General features: G+C 35.6%; 1 protein-coding gene across 4 annotated transcripts in view; it reads left to right on the top strand.

Annotated features, from left to right (window-relative positions):
- Positions 1 to 14,475, top strand: part of PEX1 (peroxisomal biogenesis factor 1) — a 29,058-nt gene extending 14,583 nt beyond the window's left edge. Inside the window, exons 12-24 of one of the 4 annotated variants that reach the window (XM_075049216.1) lie at positions 405 to 575; positions 2,096 to 2,148; positions 3,418 to 3,607; positions 3,810 to 3,976; positions 4,832 to 4,966; positions 5,551 to 5,615; positions 6,436 to 6,578; positions 6,656 to 6,759; positions 7,950 to 8,126; positions 9,705 to 9,935; positions 11,388 to 11,588; positions 11,925 to 12,055; positions 12,998 to 14,475. In XM_075049216.1, the coding sequence (XP_074905317.1) occupies positions 405 to 575; positions 2,096 to 2,148; positions 3,418 to 3,607; positions 3,810 to 3,976; positions 4,832 to 4,966; positions 5,551 to 5,615; positions 6,436 to 6,578; positions 6,656 to 6,759; positions 7,950 to 8,126; positions 9,705 to 9,935; positions 11,388 to 11,588; positions 11,925 to 12,055; positions 12,998 to 13,082 (1,853 nt within the window). In that variant the 3' untranslated portion in view covers positions 13,083 to 14,475. Of the gene's footprint in view, positions 1 to 404; positions 576 to 1,993; positions 2,149 to 3,417; positions 3,608 to 3,809; positions 3,977 to 4,831; positions 4,967 to 5,550; positions 5,616 to 6,435; positions 6,579 to 6,655; positions 6,760 to 7,949; positions 8,127 to 9,704; positions 9,936 to 11,387; positions 11,589 to 11,924; positions 12,056 to 12,997 lie in introns of those variants that run through there. The other 3 variants (XM_075049207.1, XM_075049225.1, XM_075049235.1) reach the window with 3 other exon arrangements.
- The last annotated feature ends 873 nt before the right edge of the window (positions 14,476 to 15,348 follow it).

Genomic DNA, 15,348 nt, shown 5'->3' with positions numbered 1-15,348 from the left:
CTCCTTACTCCAGAGAAAAAGGGAAAGATTGATAAAGAGCTAGGTCCTTCACTTTCAGAAATTCTACCAACTGCAGGACTCTTTAGTAGCTAATTTAGGATGTTGCTGATACTGCTCTGTCTTTAACTGTCCAGAAATTAGACCTGTAGGCTTCTATAGTAGTTAGTGAAAGATGATTAATCTCATTTTAGGATGGGTGGATCCTTCTAGTACTTTTTTGATGGAAGATGTGGACTCTTTTCTTACTGACTGTTGACTCTGGTTTGATCTTGGTACCTGGATTTATGCGAGTAAAATTAAGCTACACGAATCAAAACATTGTTACATTACATGAGCAAGATGTAGTCAGTCTGATGATTTTTTTCCTTATATGTTTTGTCATTAAAATTGTATTTCTGTTTTAGGAAAAAGATTAGTAAACATAAGGAAAATTGTGGAAGAAGCTTTTCTAGAGGCAGCATGGAGACAACCATCCATTCTTTTGATGGATGATCTTGATCACATTGTTGGAGTCCCTTCTACACCAGAACATGAGAACAGTCCTGAAACCGTTCAAAGCAATAGACTTGCTTATGGTAATGCTGTGCTACCTGTGTCTGGATAAAAATACAGTGCAACTTAGAATTTCTTGCACCTGAATTGTACTATCCTACCTGGACAATTCTGTCTGTATCATTATTGCCTCTGGACCATGTGGTATTACATGGCAGGGAATCACAAAATATGGTATGTAGACCATTTGTAGACCACCAGCTGAATCAAAATCATCCACTCTGGAGCTTGGCATAGTCATTGCCAATGATGTACACCACTGCTGCTGCTGGTAGTGCCTGTTGTCAGTATCACTGCTAGTGGTAGAGGCTACTCAGTTCCTTTTCATATTGTTCATGCACTCAAATATGTTGCAATTGCTTACAAATCACAGAGGAATCTTTAACTGATAATTATTTATAAGATCAGTATTACAATTGATATACAATTAAAATTGATCCTGTTTTCCATAATTATTATTTATAATTACAGAGATATTTAAATTTGATACTTACTGATGTTTAGAACCACCTTCTTTTAGCTGAGTACTAACTTCTTTATCACCCTACTTGGTATACTTTGTAGAACTTCTGTTTTATTTTACAATGTAATAATCCACAGATTTTAAAAATAAGATTATCAATTGTAGTTTGATATCCTACATATGGTTCCTTTTTATTCCCTAGAATCTAGACAGGGATAAGTTGCAAAATAAAATTAAATTTAAATGATCAAGATTAATATCTTTATTTTTTAGCTGTATTCAACTCTGTTCATGTAAAATTAAAGCCATAGCAAAAAAAATCTTCCATTTCTTAGCTGAGTTTGAGGGAGTTAGCATAATTTTTTATTAAATTACTTTTGAAGTTCAGAAAATCTTACTATCATTACTTTTTTAAAAATATGCACTTACGTTACTTGTAGAATTGTTTGTGGGTTTTATTACTTTATTTACAGGTATAATGCATACAACAGAGGTTTAGAGTTTTAAAGATTATTCCTTGAAGATCTACCTTGCATCCATAATTTCTTTGACTTTCATATATTATTTTTTCCTAGATCACTTATTGTCTAGGCTTAGCATCTATTTTAATTCTTATAGCTTTCCCTTTTTTGTTTGCATGGAGGAAATTATATTTCTAGAACAGTGATCATAGTGGACAAAAAAAAATCCACATTTAATATCCTGTGGTAGATATCATCAGTGATGTTACAAATTTAGCTTTTAAAGAGCACTTCTGATGGCATTTTATTAATGGAATGTACTGTCCTAGAAAAAATAATTATACATGTTTTTTAATTTAAGAAAAAACCTGTAAACATGGGAATAAACCAAGTATATATTAAGATGTTACATTTTGTGTGCCCTATTGCTGCTCTCCAGTACAGTAGAAATGTCTATTATGAAATGCAGAATCTTTTGTTATTTTACAATTCATGGAGCAATGTCTTCTGTGTTTAGTTTTGAAAGATCTGATAAAAGAAATTATTTCCATGGGGAGTTTGATTGCATTAATTGCCACAAGTCAGTCTGAACATTCCCTACATCCTTCCCTGGTTTCAGCTCAAGGAACTCACATATTTCAGTGCTTCAAATGTATCCGATCTCCAGATCAGGTAAATTCAGGTAAAATGGTGAAAATGTTGTTTGCCTTCCCTGCAGCCTCAAATACAGTACTGGAACAGCAAAAATATTGGGTTACACCCAAAGATGAGAAAAAATCTAGAAATCTTAGAAGTTCTTTCATGATACTTAAATACCTCAGAACTTTTATTCTTTTAAAATTTTATAATGACAGATATAAGTAATCCAGTGAAAACTCCCAGTTGGCCCCACTCTCATCTTCAGTGGCAAGAGAAGGGTGTATTCAGAGGACATTTCAGTTCAACGTAAAACAAGTCAGGTTGTCTAACATAGGTGAGATATGCATGTCTCCTTGTTACCTGTAAGGGGATTCTAGAGGAGCAGCTTTGAAAAAACATGTAAGTCACTACAGTTAGATAAATGAGATTAAACCTAAGTGTGTTTTTTCACTGCTCAGAGGAATAAGTATGTCCCTAGAACATGTATTTTAAAAATGTTATTAAAACTGAATGTTAATTCTATGGGAAGGTTTTGAGCTGGTTTTCTATACTAATTATATCCCTCTACTTTTGAATATAGTCCATTTTGAAAAGTAAGAAGGATAGAGGGAAGAATAAACAGTATAACTTCATTGCAGGAGAAAACAGACACTTTGTACCTGTGCATGCATTAATGACATGACACAGACTTGGCAACTCATTCGTATTTAACACGAGTTGTTCCTGTCTGCTTGTCTTCTGTCACAGGCTAGCAATTGAAGGCCACTGAGGCGGAGATTCTGCATTAGATAGAGTGTAGCTTTCTCCCACTTCCTGCAAGTCTGCTTTTATCATTTTTAATACTAATACATGAATAAGGATGAGACATCACTGGAAAAGTCAGAATCTCAAAAGATACCAAATTATGTGATGTATTTTTATCTAATGCAATATATTTCATCTCAAATATATTCTACTCATATCAGCAAAATGAAAGATGTTCCTTTTCCTGTGAAAGAGAAAAAATGGGTGTATAACAGTAGAATCAGGGGGTGGAGGATTGTTTCATTATTACTGTTGGATTTAAGATAGCTGTGGCGAGGTAAACATTTAAAGTTATAAAACTGGTGAATTTATTGAAATTCACCAAAGAACTAACTTTTGTTTATGTTCATGCCTTCTCAGATTTTGTTATTTGAAGGTTTGGTGACATGTAAATATTTAAGGAAATTTTAGTAACTCTCATGTATTTATTTCTGAATTTCTAAAATCCATATAAATAGTAAACTCAGTATACACTTGCTGCACAATTCTATTTTTCAGAAGCAAAGGTGTGAAATGCTGTATTCCATAATAAAAAAGAAACTGAATTCTGATATAAAGAAGTTCTCTGATCTTGACCTCCAATGTATTGCAAAGGAAACAGAAGGTTTTGTTGCTAGAGATTTTACTATGCTGGTTGATCGTGCCATTCATGCCTGTGTTTCCAACCAGAATGCATTTCAAAATGGTGGTATGTTGACAACAAAATCTCTTATTTCATATTCATACTTCTGTTATCCAGAACCTGTGGAGTAATACAGAACTAAAAAGCCAGTTTTTATGTTTTATGTTTAAAATGTATTTAATTGTTATATATTGTGAGGAATCTGTTACTGGTAGGCTGTGTGTTCTTTTTTTTTTTTCAGGATTTTTTTTTCTTTTTTTTTAAGCAGAATTGAATCTGTCAACTATGGATTTTCAGAAAGCTCTAAAAGATTTTACTCCATTAGCTCTGAGAAATGTCAACCTTCATAAACCTAAAGACATTGGCTGGGACAGGATTGGTGGCTTAAAAGATGTGAAGCAAATACTCATGGATACCATCATGTTACCTGCAAAGGTACCCAGTTCTTTTAAATGAGTTACTTGAATCTTGTACATAATGTTAGTAGGGGAAGAATTATTTTTAAGGTGTGACACGGTATTTAACAGAAAGATGACAGGTATGATTTTAAGCTACTTTTGTAGCTTCCCAGTCTTCAGCTGTCTTCAGCTACTGGAAAACTCTTTCTCCTTCTTCTTCTCTCTTCCAAATACAAAAGGCAATAGCTTGTGCTTTTGTACAGATCAAGTATTGCTCTCGAATATCGCAGTATTGCTGATATCATCTTTGCTACAGTCTCTGTTGCAAGGTTTGTGATTAGGCTCTGTAAAAATAACATTTCCAGCTGTTTTCTGCAGTGCTTCTGCTAGAAGAGTATTCTCTTTTGGATAAATGCCAGTCCATCAATTCCCCTTTATTTTACTTTGGCCTTTCTGCCTTGCTTAAAACTTCCAGCATTGAGATGAGCCATCTATTTCAGTCTTCAGAAAATGACTGAACAGTTTTCTATATAATGGACAGAATCTTTTATGGTATACTTATGTAATTTGATCTTATCAATTGGTGATTAAAATAGGAATTTAGAAGTACCATTATGGACATTATAAAGCTCTAGTGCATCCCTATTCTGTCCTGTTCCCTCTTGGCAGAAGATACCACTTGTTTGTCTTTTAAGTACCTATGAAGCCTAGGAAACCACTTCAGCCTCAAGTAAACTAACAACAATCCAAATAAGCTCTTGTGATAATAATGTGGATAAAAGAAATTAGACTCATTCTGTTTAGGCAAAAATCAACACTAGTCAGTGATATTACAGTACACTGCAGAATAATTATGTATTTTAGAATATGTCTTGTTGAAATTCTTTTCCAGTATCCAGAATTATTTGCAAACCTGCCCGTACGACAGAGATCAGGAGTCTTGCTATATGGAGCACCTGGAACAGGAAAAACACTGTTAGCAGGAGTAGTTGCTCGAGAGAGTGGAATGAATTTCATTAGCATCAAGGTAGCAAGATTTTGAAGATTCATTGATTCATTTTATTAACTGAATGAAATAGCTTAACATAATACCTGTGAGTATGTGCTTGTGAGAGCAAAATACCACAGAAAGAAACTCATATTTAAAATTTGGTATGTCTCTGGATATCCCACCATCTGACTTCTGAAACTTCACAGTTTTATTACTGAGGGGGATTTTTTGTATAATTATTCATTAGGCAGAATTATAAAATTTAATTAGATGTTCTTAGTTTCCCATTTTTTATAAAAAGATCCTGAATTTTCATTCCACTGGACAATGAAGTTGAGCAATGCATTTTAGACCTATTTTCAAAACACAGTGTAAGCCATTGCCTTATGATACTGTAACACATGTTCTGTTGTAGTAAAATGGAAATTATTACTTTAAAGTAAGTTGGAATGCTTAAAAGTTTCTTTTGGCTTATCTAGACCCCTCAGCTCTTCTGTTCAGAAATGCCACTCTCTTGGTTACAAGAAAATGCTCTAGTATATAAAATCTATGCTGATGTTGAATTACACATTAAAACTAAGAAATATATCATGAATGTTCTTTTCTGGTTTTTTTTTTAGGGACCAGAGCTGCTCAGCAAATACATTGGAGCAAGTGAGCAAGCAGTTCGAGATATCTTTAACAGGTTGGCTTTGTAAAGATTTGTGATGTTATCAATGAATTTTTTTGATTGAAGCTCCAAGAAATAATTTTGTTGTCCTAGGAGAGACATGGCATCAGATCACAAAAGCATCCGAAATGATCAGATGTGCCGAACCAGATGTTCAGATCTTGGCAAGTTCAACTTGACTGTCGTTCTTTAAAAAATGAGCATTTTGGCTCGGATCAGGAGAGCGCTTTTGAAGCTGAACTCCCAGTTCTCTCCATTTACAGTGCATTGGTTCACATCACAGAACTGTCTTGGAAAACACATGCTGAATTCCTTTCAGATGGTTCCAGGAGACAGTCGAGTGTGCTCCAGCTAGTAATGAATGCTCAGTACAGAGGATTATACTAGACTTGGTATTGAGGTCCTTGGTGCCAGTTGTTTTGTTTTTACAAATCTACCCTTACTGACCCTCAATGCTAACTAATATAAACATATCCTACATAGCCTTTGCTTCTCGTGTAGTTTACAGCATAGGCGGTCTTTGTGTTAGATGTACATAAGCCAAGACCTCATCTGCTGTGACTGGATTTTAGAGTTTTCATGTATATTAACACAGTTGAGTACTTCAGAAATTATAAAGTGAGTGCAAGGTATGTCATAAAAATGAGCAGTGATTCCATTGTAATCCAATTCTTCAGAACCTCTTCATTTCTACAGAAAACGGATTTTCTGTTCTCTCATTAAAGATAACTGTTCTCTGAAGCAAAAAGCAGTTACCTTTAATATTTCTAAGAAGTTTTACCTGTGACCCAAACTTAAACAGAATTTAAATATTGCCTCTTTTTTTTCCTTTTAGAGCTCAGGCAGCTAAGCCTTGTATCATTTTCTTCGATGAGTTTGATTCTATTGCTCCTCGCCGAGGTCATGACAACACAGGAGTTACTGACCGAGTGGTTAACCAACTGTTGACTCAGTTAGATGGTGTGGAAGGCTTACAAGGTAGTAATTCATCTGTGTGCTTCTTTTTATGCAAAAGTTTAGCAGATGTTAATGATATTTTTCTGCATTTTCCTAAGGGGTTTATGTGCTGGCTGCTACTAGTCGCCCAGATTTGATTGATCCTGCTTTGTTAAGGCCAGGTCGACTGGATAAGTGCCTGTACTGTCCACCTCCTGATCAGGTGAGGAAACAAAACATCTTACATGAGAGGCAAGGGTAAAAAAAAACTAACGGGCTTTATTCTCATTTTCTTTATATTCAGTGGCATTTCAAACCTGGACAAAGTGGACTTGATTGCCCAGCTCCAGTTATACAACAGTATAAATTCACTGATTTCAGTGTCAATGTGTTTGCATAAAACTGGGGAAAGAGAAGGCTGTTTACCACAGTCTTCAGGATGAAAATTCCTGTGGATATAGCTGATTTAACAAAAAGAAAAATTAAAAAAAGAAATTAGTCTGCAGAAAGAAATTGGATGCAGGGGTAGTGTTTATCATGTTCTGCATCTTTCTCTGAATTATGAGTCCAGTGGATCTGCTATTTGCTTGAAGTGATGAACCATAGCCACTCCCAACCCAACTCTTGAATTATCTGAAGTTTTCAGAGCAGTTTTATTCTGAATTCAATTGATCCCACTCTTCTTTACCCACATTTAATTTGGAATATTCAGGCTCTTTTTAAGTCAGATGTGTCACTGGTTAGGAAAGGGATGCTTCCCATTGATTTTAGTGGGTTTTGGATCAGGCCTTTGAGGCTGTACAATGTGTGTCTCTGATTCCCTATTTTATGAGAAAAAATTAGTGCTGTTTACTTTCAGATTAGTTGGCGCATACAACAAATACCACATCATTTAATTCTGAAACACACATGAAGAAGATGGTCCTGTGCCTTAAGAACACAGATATACTTCTTTTCCCTGCCCCCTCCCCCTTTTCTTTTGTTTTTTTAATTTCTTGTTTAGAAGATGATCGTTCAGGTAAACAGAAGTTTTTCACTTTTGTTACACTTTTCTTTTTAAAAGGACATATGAGTAGCAGAGTTCACCTTCATATTTTTATATATTTCCTATATAAATATCCCAGATATTAACTGGATATTTAGAGAAATATATTTCTCTGTATACTGCATTTGGTGCAGTTTCTTTTAGGCTCTTCAAGAAAGTGTAACAAAATGTATGCCTATATTTTAAAGATTGATTACTGTACAGTATGTCCTATATGTTACTAGGGTAGTATCTTCTTTAAAAAAGATTCTTCCTCCCTCAGATAGGAAGTTGCTTGTTACAGGGCCAAAGCACTATCTAGCAATCAGGACAAGGAAAATAACAAGTTGCTTTACTGACTTTTTTTTTTTTTCTCTCCCTTTTTACAGAATTCACGCTATGAAATCTTAAATGCTCTCAGTCATTCCCTGTCCTTGGCAGACGATGTGGACTTTCAGGATTTGGCAGCAAAAACAGAACGGTTCACAGGGGCTGACCTAAAAGCTTTATTGTACAATGCCCAATTAGAGGCAATCCATACTAATTTAGGTTCAGGTTTAACACAGGTAGATAAAACTGATACAAAAGAAGTCTCTCCTCTTTTTATTTTGACCTTGATATGTTTGAAAGTACTAATTTTATCCATGTTTTTTTTAGCAAAATTATGTTTAATAAGATTTAGTTTTCCTATATTTATATACAGAGGATTAAAATCTTAATATGTTTGCAGAAAACTGCAAGAATAATGTAACAAATAGTTTAAATACTTCTTAAATGCAAGTTTTTTTCATTTTATGATAGGTGTTTAATGTTAAATAGATTTATGTAAGCCAAGTCTGTTTATCATTGTTATGAGGAATGACCGACAGATCAATAGGGGGATCCCACTCAGAGTTTCTTAGGAGCAGCTAGCAAATTCAATTTTGAGGTGGCATATTTTGGATGATGGAGGAAGCAAGGAATTGGTGGGTTTTGTGGAGTTGTTCCAACAGATTCAGTGTGATCTGAGGTCAGGAGAGAAGTGGAAAGAGAATGGTGATATCTGAAGTGGCCTGGCCTGGCTCATCTTCCAGGCACCAGCTAATACTTGCACTTCCAAGGTACAGGATCCCACCCTTGGTTTATACCCATGTGACTGACAGGTCCTTTGCTCTTTTAGCCTCTTTTCAGCCACCTTTCCTCACATTTTTCATGCCTGTCTTCTGGTGCTAGCTGGAAAGGGGTGGGCATGGCTTCCACCACTCAGAGGTCAAAGGGAAGAGTGGGGTCAGGGGTGCAAAAGCAAGGAGACCTCTTGGGTTCTTTTTGCCCCAGTTGTTACCAAGGGATGCAACTCAGTATTGGGAGGGATCTCCAGCATATCTTCCTTAACAATCCCTTCACTTGTAGCATCAATAAGTAAGTAGTTGTAAGGGTACCTGATGGTTATCTGTCATTAGAGGAGGCCATTGTCTAAGGTAGTGGTCTCCAGAGTGGTGTGCACCCACCCCACATGGTGCACAAGACAATCCATTGAGGTACAGGAAGAAAAGATTAGAAGTCAAATAGTACATTAATATAAACTACAAATAAGTAAATATGCATATATTTGGTGGAGTGTGCTCAGAAATTTTTTACTGATAGGGGTGTACAACCAAAACAGGTTTGCAGACACCAGTCTAAAGCAACAACTGTGATTTCCACATCAGCACTGAAAATGTGTTGACTATGACTAAAGATGAGTACAGCAGTCAGGCACTGTAAAAGTAGACTCACCACAATCTCCTAGAGCACTTTACACAAGATACTAAATTGCTTGGAGGGAATGGTTGAGACAGAAGTGATACAGTGCTACAACAGAAAATGTATGTGACATTTCCCAACACTTGCTGTTAGTGAGTGAGTGAGACAGTTCAAACCAAACAAATAAAACCTTAAGATTATCTCCTCAAATTATTTTTCTAGCATGAAGACAGAGGTTCTACTTAAAGGCATTGGATTTTTCTTAGCAAAACATTTGGAAATGTACCTCCAGAGAAAGACAGATTACTAAAATCAAATGTAAATTGATACTTTCATTTACACTGTGTATGAAATTTTTAAATGTATTTCAGATTGCAATTAGTTATGAGGTAACACTGCTAATGTTCTGTTCTTTGTCACAGGATTTTGGTTCTAGTTCTGATAGTGACTTCAGTCTCTCTTCCATGGTTTTTCTAAACCACAGCAGTGGCTCAGATGATTCAGCAACAGATGGAGAAGCAGGGCTAGAGCAATCTCTTATTTCTTTAGACATGTCTGACTTGCTTCCTGAAGATCCAAGATCCAACATGTATCGTCTTTATTTTGGAAGCTCTTATGAATCAGAGCTGGGAAATGGAACTCCTTCAGAACTGGTAAATTACTCAATATTTTGAATTTTCAGTTGTGAAGCAGAAAAACTGATCTAGGCAAATGGTATGGTTTTATAAATACACTTATGTCTGCTTTGTCCTTCAAACTGTCTTCATCCTGTACCTTGTGGTCCACAGTGGCGAAGAAGATGGAAGGATGTTATCTGACAAAATACAATATGGAGTTCTCTGCAACTTTGCAGGACTTTAAAATCAAAATCCCCAAATACTGCTTAATACTTTACAATCAGGCAAACTGCATTCACACTAGATCTTACTGTCTGCTCTAGGCTTGTTGCCTTCCAAAGTTTATTACTAAAACAGTTTTCGACTTTTTGGTGGGTTTTTTTTATTTAACTTAGTTTTATTACTAAACAATGACCATCCAGCTTTCAAGAATTAAGTCATAATCTTAAGAATCAAGAAACATTTTTCAGTTGCCAGTAGAGTGTGCATTAATGGAATAATCTGACCAAGGAATTGTGTAAATAACCGAAGTAAACCTTAGCTTCCATTGTTGCTCTTAGTAAGCAGAATTCCTGTTGTGGTGGTATCACATTGCACAGAAAGCAGCATGTTCTCTGGCTAGCTTGCAGATAGGGATGGGCTGGTTGGCTACCCAGCACCTGCATAGTGATCAGCTGGCCAGATCCTCTCCCTTGGCTGACAGGTAAGCAAAATAGAATATGCTGCCTCTGAGCTCCTTATGGTGAACAGATGACTTCAGAGTTTGCGTGTGATCCATGGGACATTCATTTTCAAGATCTGTTGTAGAACTGTTATCAAAGTAGTTATCAAAGTTGTTAGACTCTTGTTTTCAAAACTGTCTTGCATTGATTCTTAAAGCCAAAAATAACTTATTTTGACATTGGAGAACTAATTACTGACTGCTAAGGTGCTTTTGTATGTTTCATCTGGCATTATGGATGATAGTGTTCAAGTAATGTATCTTTAGGGACTTTGGTTTTCCTCTGACTGAAAGTTCTTCAGCAAGGCTATGAGGATTTTGATATCTTGAAGTTGTTGAACTTGCAAGTTGCATATGTTATCAAGTGCACAGAGAATCTGGAGGTGATGAATATTTAAAGGATGAGTCATTCCAAAGCTAACTACATAAGCTTGCTCAGATTTCCAAACCACTGATTTTCATATGTAAATAAAACAGTGGACTTAGTAGACCTTTATTCTTTTTGAGATAGGCCATTGCAAAAATATTTAGAATTTTTCCAAACATAAACTGCTTAATTTTCAAATCTGTACTTTTCCCCAAACACCTTGGCAAATTAACCTAAATCTTTCATTCAAAAAGTTATGTATGTGATATATTTTTAAGAGAAAGTACTCTTTTTGCCAGTGGGGGCAAGTTTGTACTGAATTGTAGGCTAAATCTTAATGGTGGAGTTGCTCTTTTGGATCCATAATGAGTTAATGTATTTCTCCTTGTGGTCAATTTAGAGCTCTTTGTGTTTGTCTGGACCAAACTCCGTAACTCACGATTTTACCAGTGTGACTCAGAGAGACACAGCGTCATCACAACCTTCAATGCTTAGAACAGCTTCTCAAGAAGACTCCCTGGAAAATAACCAGGAGCAGCAAATAGAGCACCTGAGGACAGAAATCAATGCTATTAAAGCTAATTACAGAAGCAAGAATGGAGTATGGCAGTTTTTTTGATTATTTAGTCTTAACACTTTTCTGTTGTTTCCTACACTTCTGGGTATTTGGATATATAATTTCTGCAATAATATTAAATACAATGTAACAAAAATAGCAAAGATAAACAATACCTAGTTTGAGGAAAATAAGCCAGATGTTAACATTCATATAAATAAATAGTTAGTTCTGTGTTATTAATATGGAGGCAGGGGGAAGTTGTGACTGTATTTATAATATATTTGTACATATAATGAGGAGGTTCCAGAGTTACTGATATTCATGGAACTATGTTTCTGTGGTAATTTTTTGTTGTCTGTTTATGGCTCTGTTTTCAAGGAGGACAGCACCCTTAATCAGTCAGTGCTTGCCAAGAACACTTTAATTATTACCCAGTCCCATCTGATGACTGCGCTTGAGGGTATAAGACCATCCATTAGCCAAGATGACTGGAAGAATTTTACTGAACTGTAAGTATTAAATTTTTTAGTAATTGTGAATTCAGTGAAGATTTGGCCTTTTCACATTCCTTATTCATCAGAAACACAATAGTTATTTAATGTGGGGAATGGCAGCGGAGTTGAATAGCTTCTGACAGCAATGTTTTTCAAAAATATTAAATTACATACTGGGAAAGGGAAAATTTTTTACAGTGCATTGTCTTTTGTTGTTTTTATTAAAGTAAGACCTAGAAATTCTAATCACAGACCAGAAAACCCTTGTATTATGTTAAAAGCTATACCAGTACAAAGAGGCACCGATTCTTTAAGACTTAGAGCTAGGTCCTTCCTGCTCCCTCTGAGTAGCAGCCCCTCATATTTTCAAATTGCTGCGTTTTGACTCTCTGTAGTGGTCTTTGTAGCTGCCATGTTTGGGAAATGGCAATAATCTGCAGAATTATAAACATACTGAAAAGCAGAATGTGTTTCCTTAGACTTGGGAGATGACTGGAGTGAAAAAGCTGGAAACTGGCATCAGGATGTTCTGTGATCTCATCAAGGGGTTCTTCTGACATGAAGGTTGTTAAGGAGTTGTCTTCCTCAGCTGATACATAGATAAGCAGGTCTTACAGCAGGGGAGAGAGAGAAGGAAGGGACAGGAAAGGAGGAGAATAAGAGATGCTTCCCAGGAGTCCATACCACCCTGTTCACTTCTGTTCCTTGTCCCACCTTTTCCCCGCTGCCCCCCAAAAATTTTTAAAAAAAGGGAAGCAGAGCAGAGAGGTCTCTGAGTTAGGTTTGTGGATGAAAATTCCTCCAAGTCCCCAGATCTCAGGAGACATGCCCTCTTCATTTCCGTAAAAATATACTTAAACATCTGTAGTTTTGTGTTAACGTTAACATGCATTTGAAGAGGCATATGCAAACAAAGGCATTTCATAAGAATTTGCTAATATCTTTTTCTGTTTCCAGGTATGATAATTTTCAGAATCCCAAGAAGAGAAGAGGACAAGTTGGCTCAACATTCAGACCAGGACAAAAAATCACTTTAGCATAGTAACTTGGTTTTGCTTGTAATTGCTAAACTGTAACTGGAAATGACAAATGTGATTAAATCAGATTATTTATATTCATATGGATTTATTAATGCGGCAGTTGAAGATAAGTTTCTTTTAAACTTACATGCTGTAAAATTATGTCACGTTTTATTTTGAAGAAAATCATCTTCCTTCAGATTGATATTAAATTTTTGAGAGAACATTGGTTACGTTCTGTCCAGTTGTTTATCACATAAAATTTTAAATTTTGCTTTTTTTAGCAATATAGTTGCCAAAGCCTAACAGTGATTTCCTATCCCTGTTTATCTCCTCACAACAAATAGATTCTGTTTAAATAAACTGTAATATCTAATGGTGGAAATGTTTTTAAAAAATTCTGTAAAGCCATTCTCTAATGGCCTTTGGAGGGCTTAGGGAAGGGTGGTACTTCATATGTTTATTGGTAGGCAACTAGACTAATACTTCCAGAATAACTGTAGCAAAAAAAAAAAAATTAAGACAAACCAAGATAATTGTATCTTGTTTTCTGCCACTGTTTATTATTCAGAAGAGTATCAAGTTGCATTTCACAATAACTATATCTTCTTGTCACCATCTTTTCTTCTTGGAGACTGTTCAAAAACGTCTCTGATGTTTGGAAGCTTTCTAATGTACATCCTGAAGCTATTCACAACTACTGTCTTACATGAAGATTATTAAAGAGTTGTCTTCCTTGGCCGATACATAGATAAGCAGGTTTTAACAGAAGGGGAAGGAAGGAAGGAAGGGACAGGAAGGGAAGAAAACTAGAGATGTTTCCCACAAGTCTATACCACCCTTTCACAACATTATATCAATACTGGGAGGTTCTGCTTGGTTGGTTTTTCACCGATCTTCCTTCCCTACTATTTACCTTCCTGAGGTAATTAGAAAACGTTTCGCCTTTTTTTTTTTTTTTTTTTTTTTTTTTTTGGTGGTCTTTCATACATGCCTTTTCACACCTGTATTGCTTTGAGCCATTGGGCATTATTACCCTTTCTGTGATCAGATAGTATGTCCAGGCTTCCTCTGATCACTTCTTCAGGTACATTAGTAGTAGCAGCCTTCCTCAAGTTCCTCCTAAATGTTTGATTATATGGTCCCACTACCTGTTCCAATTTGTTATTTCATTCATTGAAATATATCATGCTATGTCAGTAATTAGAAGAACACGTCATATTGACCATATATGATCATTCTGTTCACTGCTGTCTATTTGTAGTTCCTATTCCCAGTGCCAGCAAATAACCCAAAGAATGTATAATTTGTATGTTTGTTCTTGCAGTCTGGTACAGGTGAAGCCTGTATACACTACAAGCCTTGATACACTACAAGTCTTAGCTTGTAGCAGTTAAGATCCCTGATTTTCTCATTTATGCTGAGCTATTGCTTTTTACTTATGCTTAAGTCTTGCTTCAGTAGGTTTTGAAACTGAAAATCGTTATTGCATTACTGCAAAGCTCTACTATTGTCAATATCACTATGTCATTAACATCATGCTTATTTTTTAAAAGTGGATATATGTTTATTTAGCATTAGAGCCATATCCTAGATTACCTCTAACCTTGAGTTCATCTTTCTTATATAATAGTGTCATTTCTTTCCTTGTTCACCTTGTTTTAAATGGCTGTAGAGGTGAATATGAATAGGGGTTGAACAGATAAGCAATTTGCTGCAAAGGAGCAAGTTATTCCCTGTCAGATGCTCCATGGTAAGTCACATTTACACTGTGGTATATGTAAGGTTCTTTGAGTAATTTATCTTTTATCGGAAGAGGGCCAAAAACCATGGATATTAATGAAATGCAGCAGCTGGCAAGCTGTAACTAGTTACTCTGCTTTGTTTATGTGTCAAAACTCAGAAACTTCATGGGTTAGGGGTTTTTTTTATTTCCTTTTCCAGGTCCAGTAGTTCATTTTGGGCATTTCTAGCCTTCAGGATGTAGTTTATTTGTTTATCAGTTTCTTGTCATCTTTTTTCCTATGATTATTCATCCAGTGACATTTTGAGCTCATTCAAAATATTTTTTTCTCTTCCTTGAGCTTCAAATTCCAAATAGTTTTCATCTCTAACCTAAGGAAATGTTATATTATCTTCTATTCAAATACTTGCATTTGAAACTTCAGCCCAGTTAATTTCATTGATTAGTTCCTGTAGTTTCTCAGATAGTTCTGGGAGCTTTTCACTTATTCTTCTACCTACTGACTTTAATGATTTTTCAGTCAAAGGTTCTTTTCTACAACTAGC

This window comes from Buteo buteo, chromosome 2, assembly GCF_964188355.1.
Source record: "Buteo buteo chromosome 2, bButBut1.hap1.1, whole genome shotgun sequence".
NCBI lineage: Eukaryota > Metazoa > Chordata > Aves > Accipitriformes > Accipitridae > Buteo > Buteo buteo.
The sequence above is the reverse complement of the archived record's forward strand: the minus strand, read 5'-3'. Positions and strand labels throughout refer to the sequence as shown.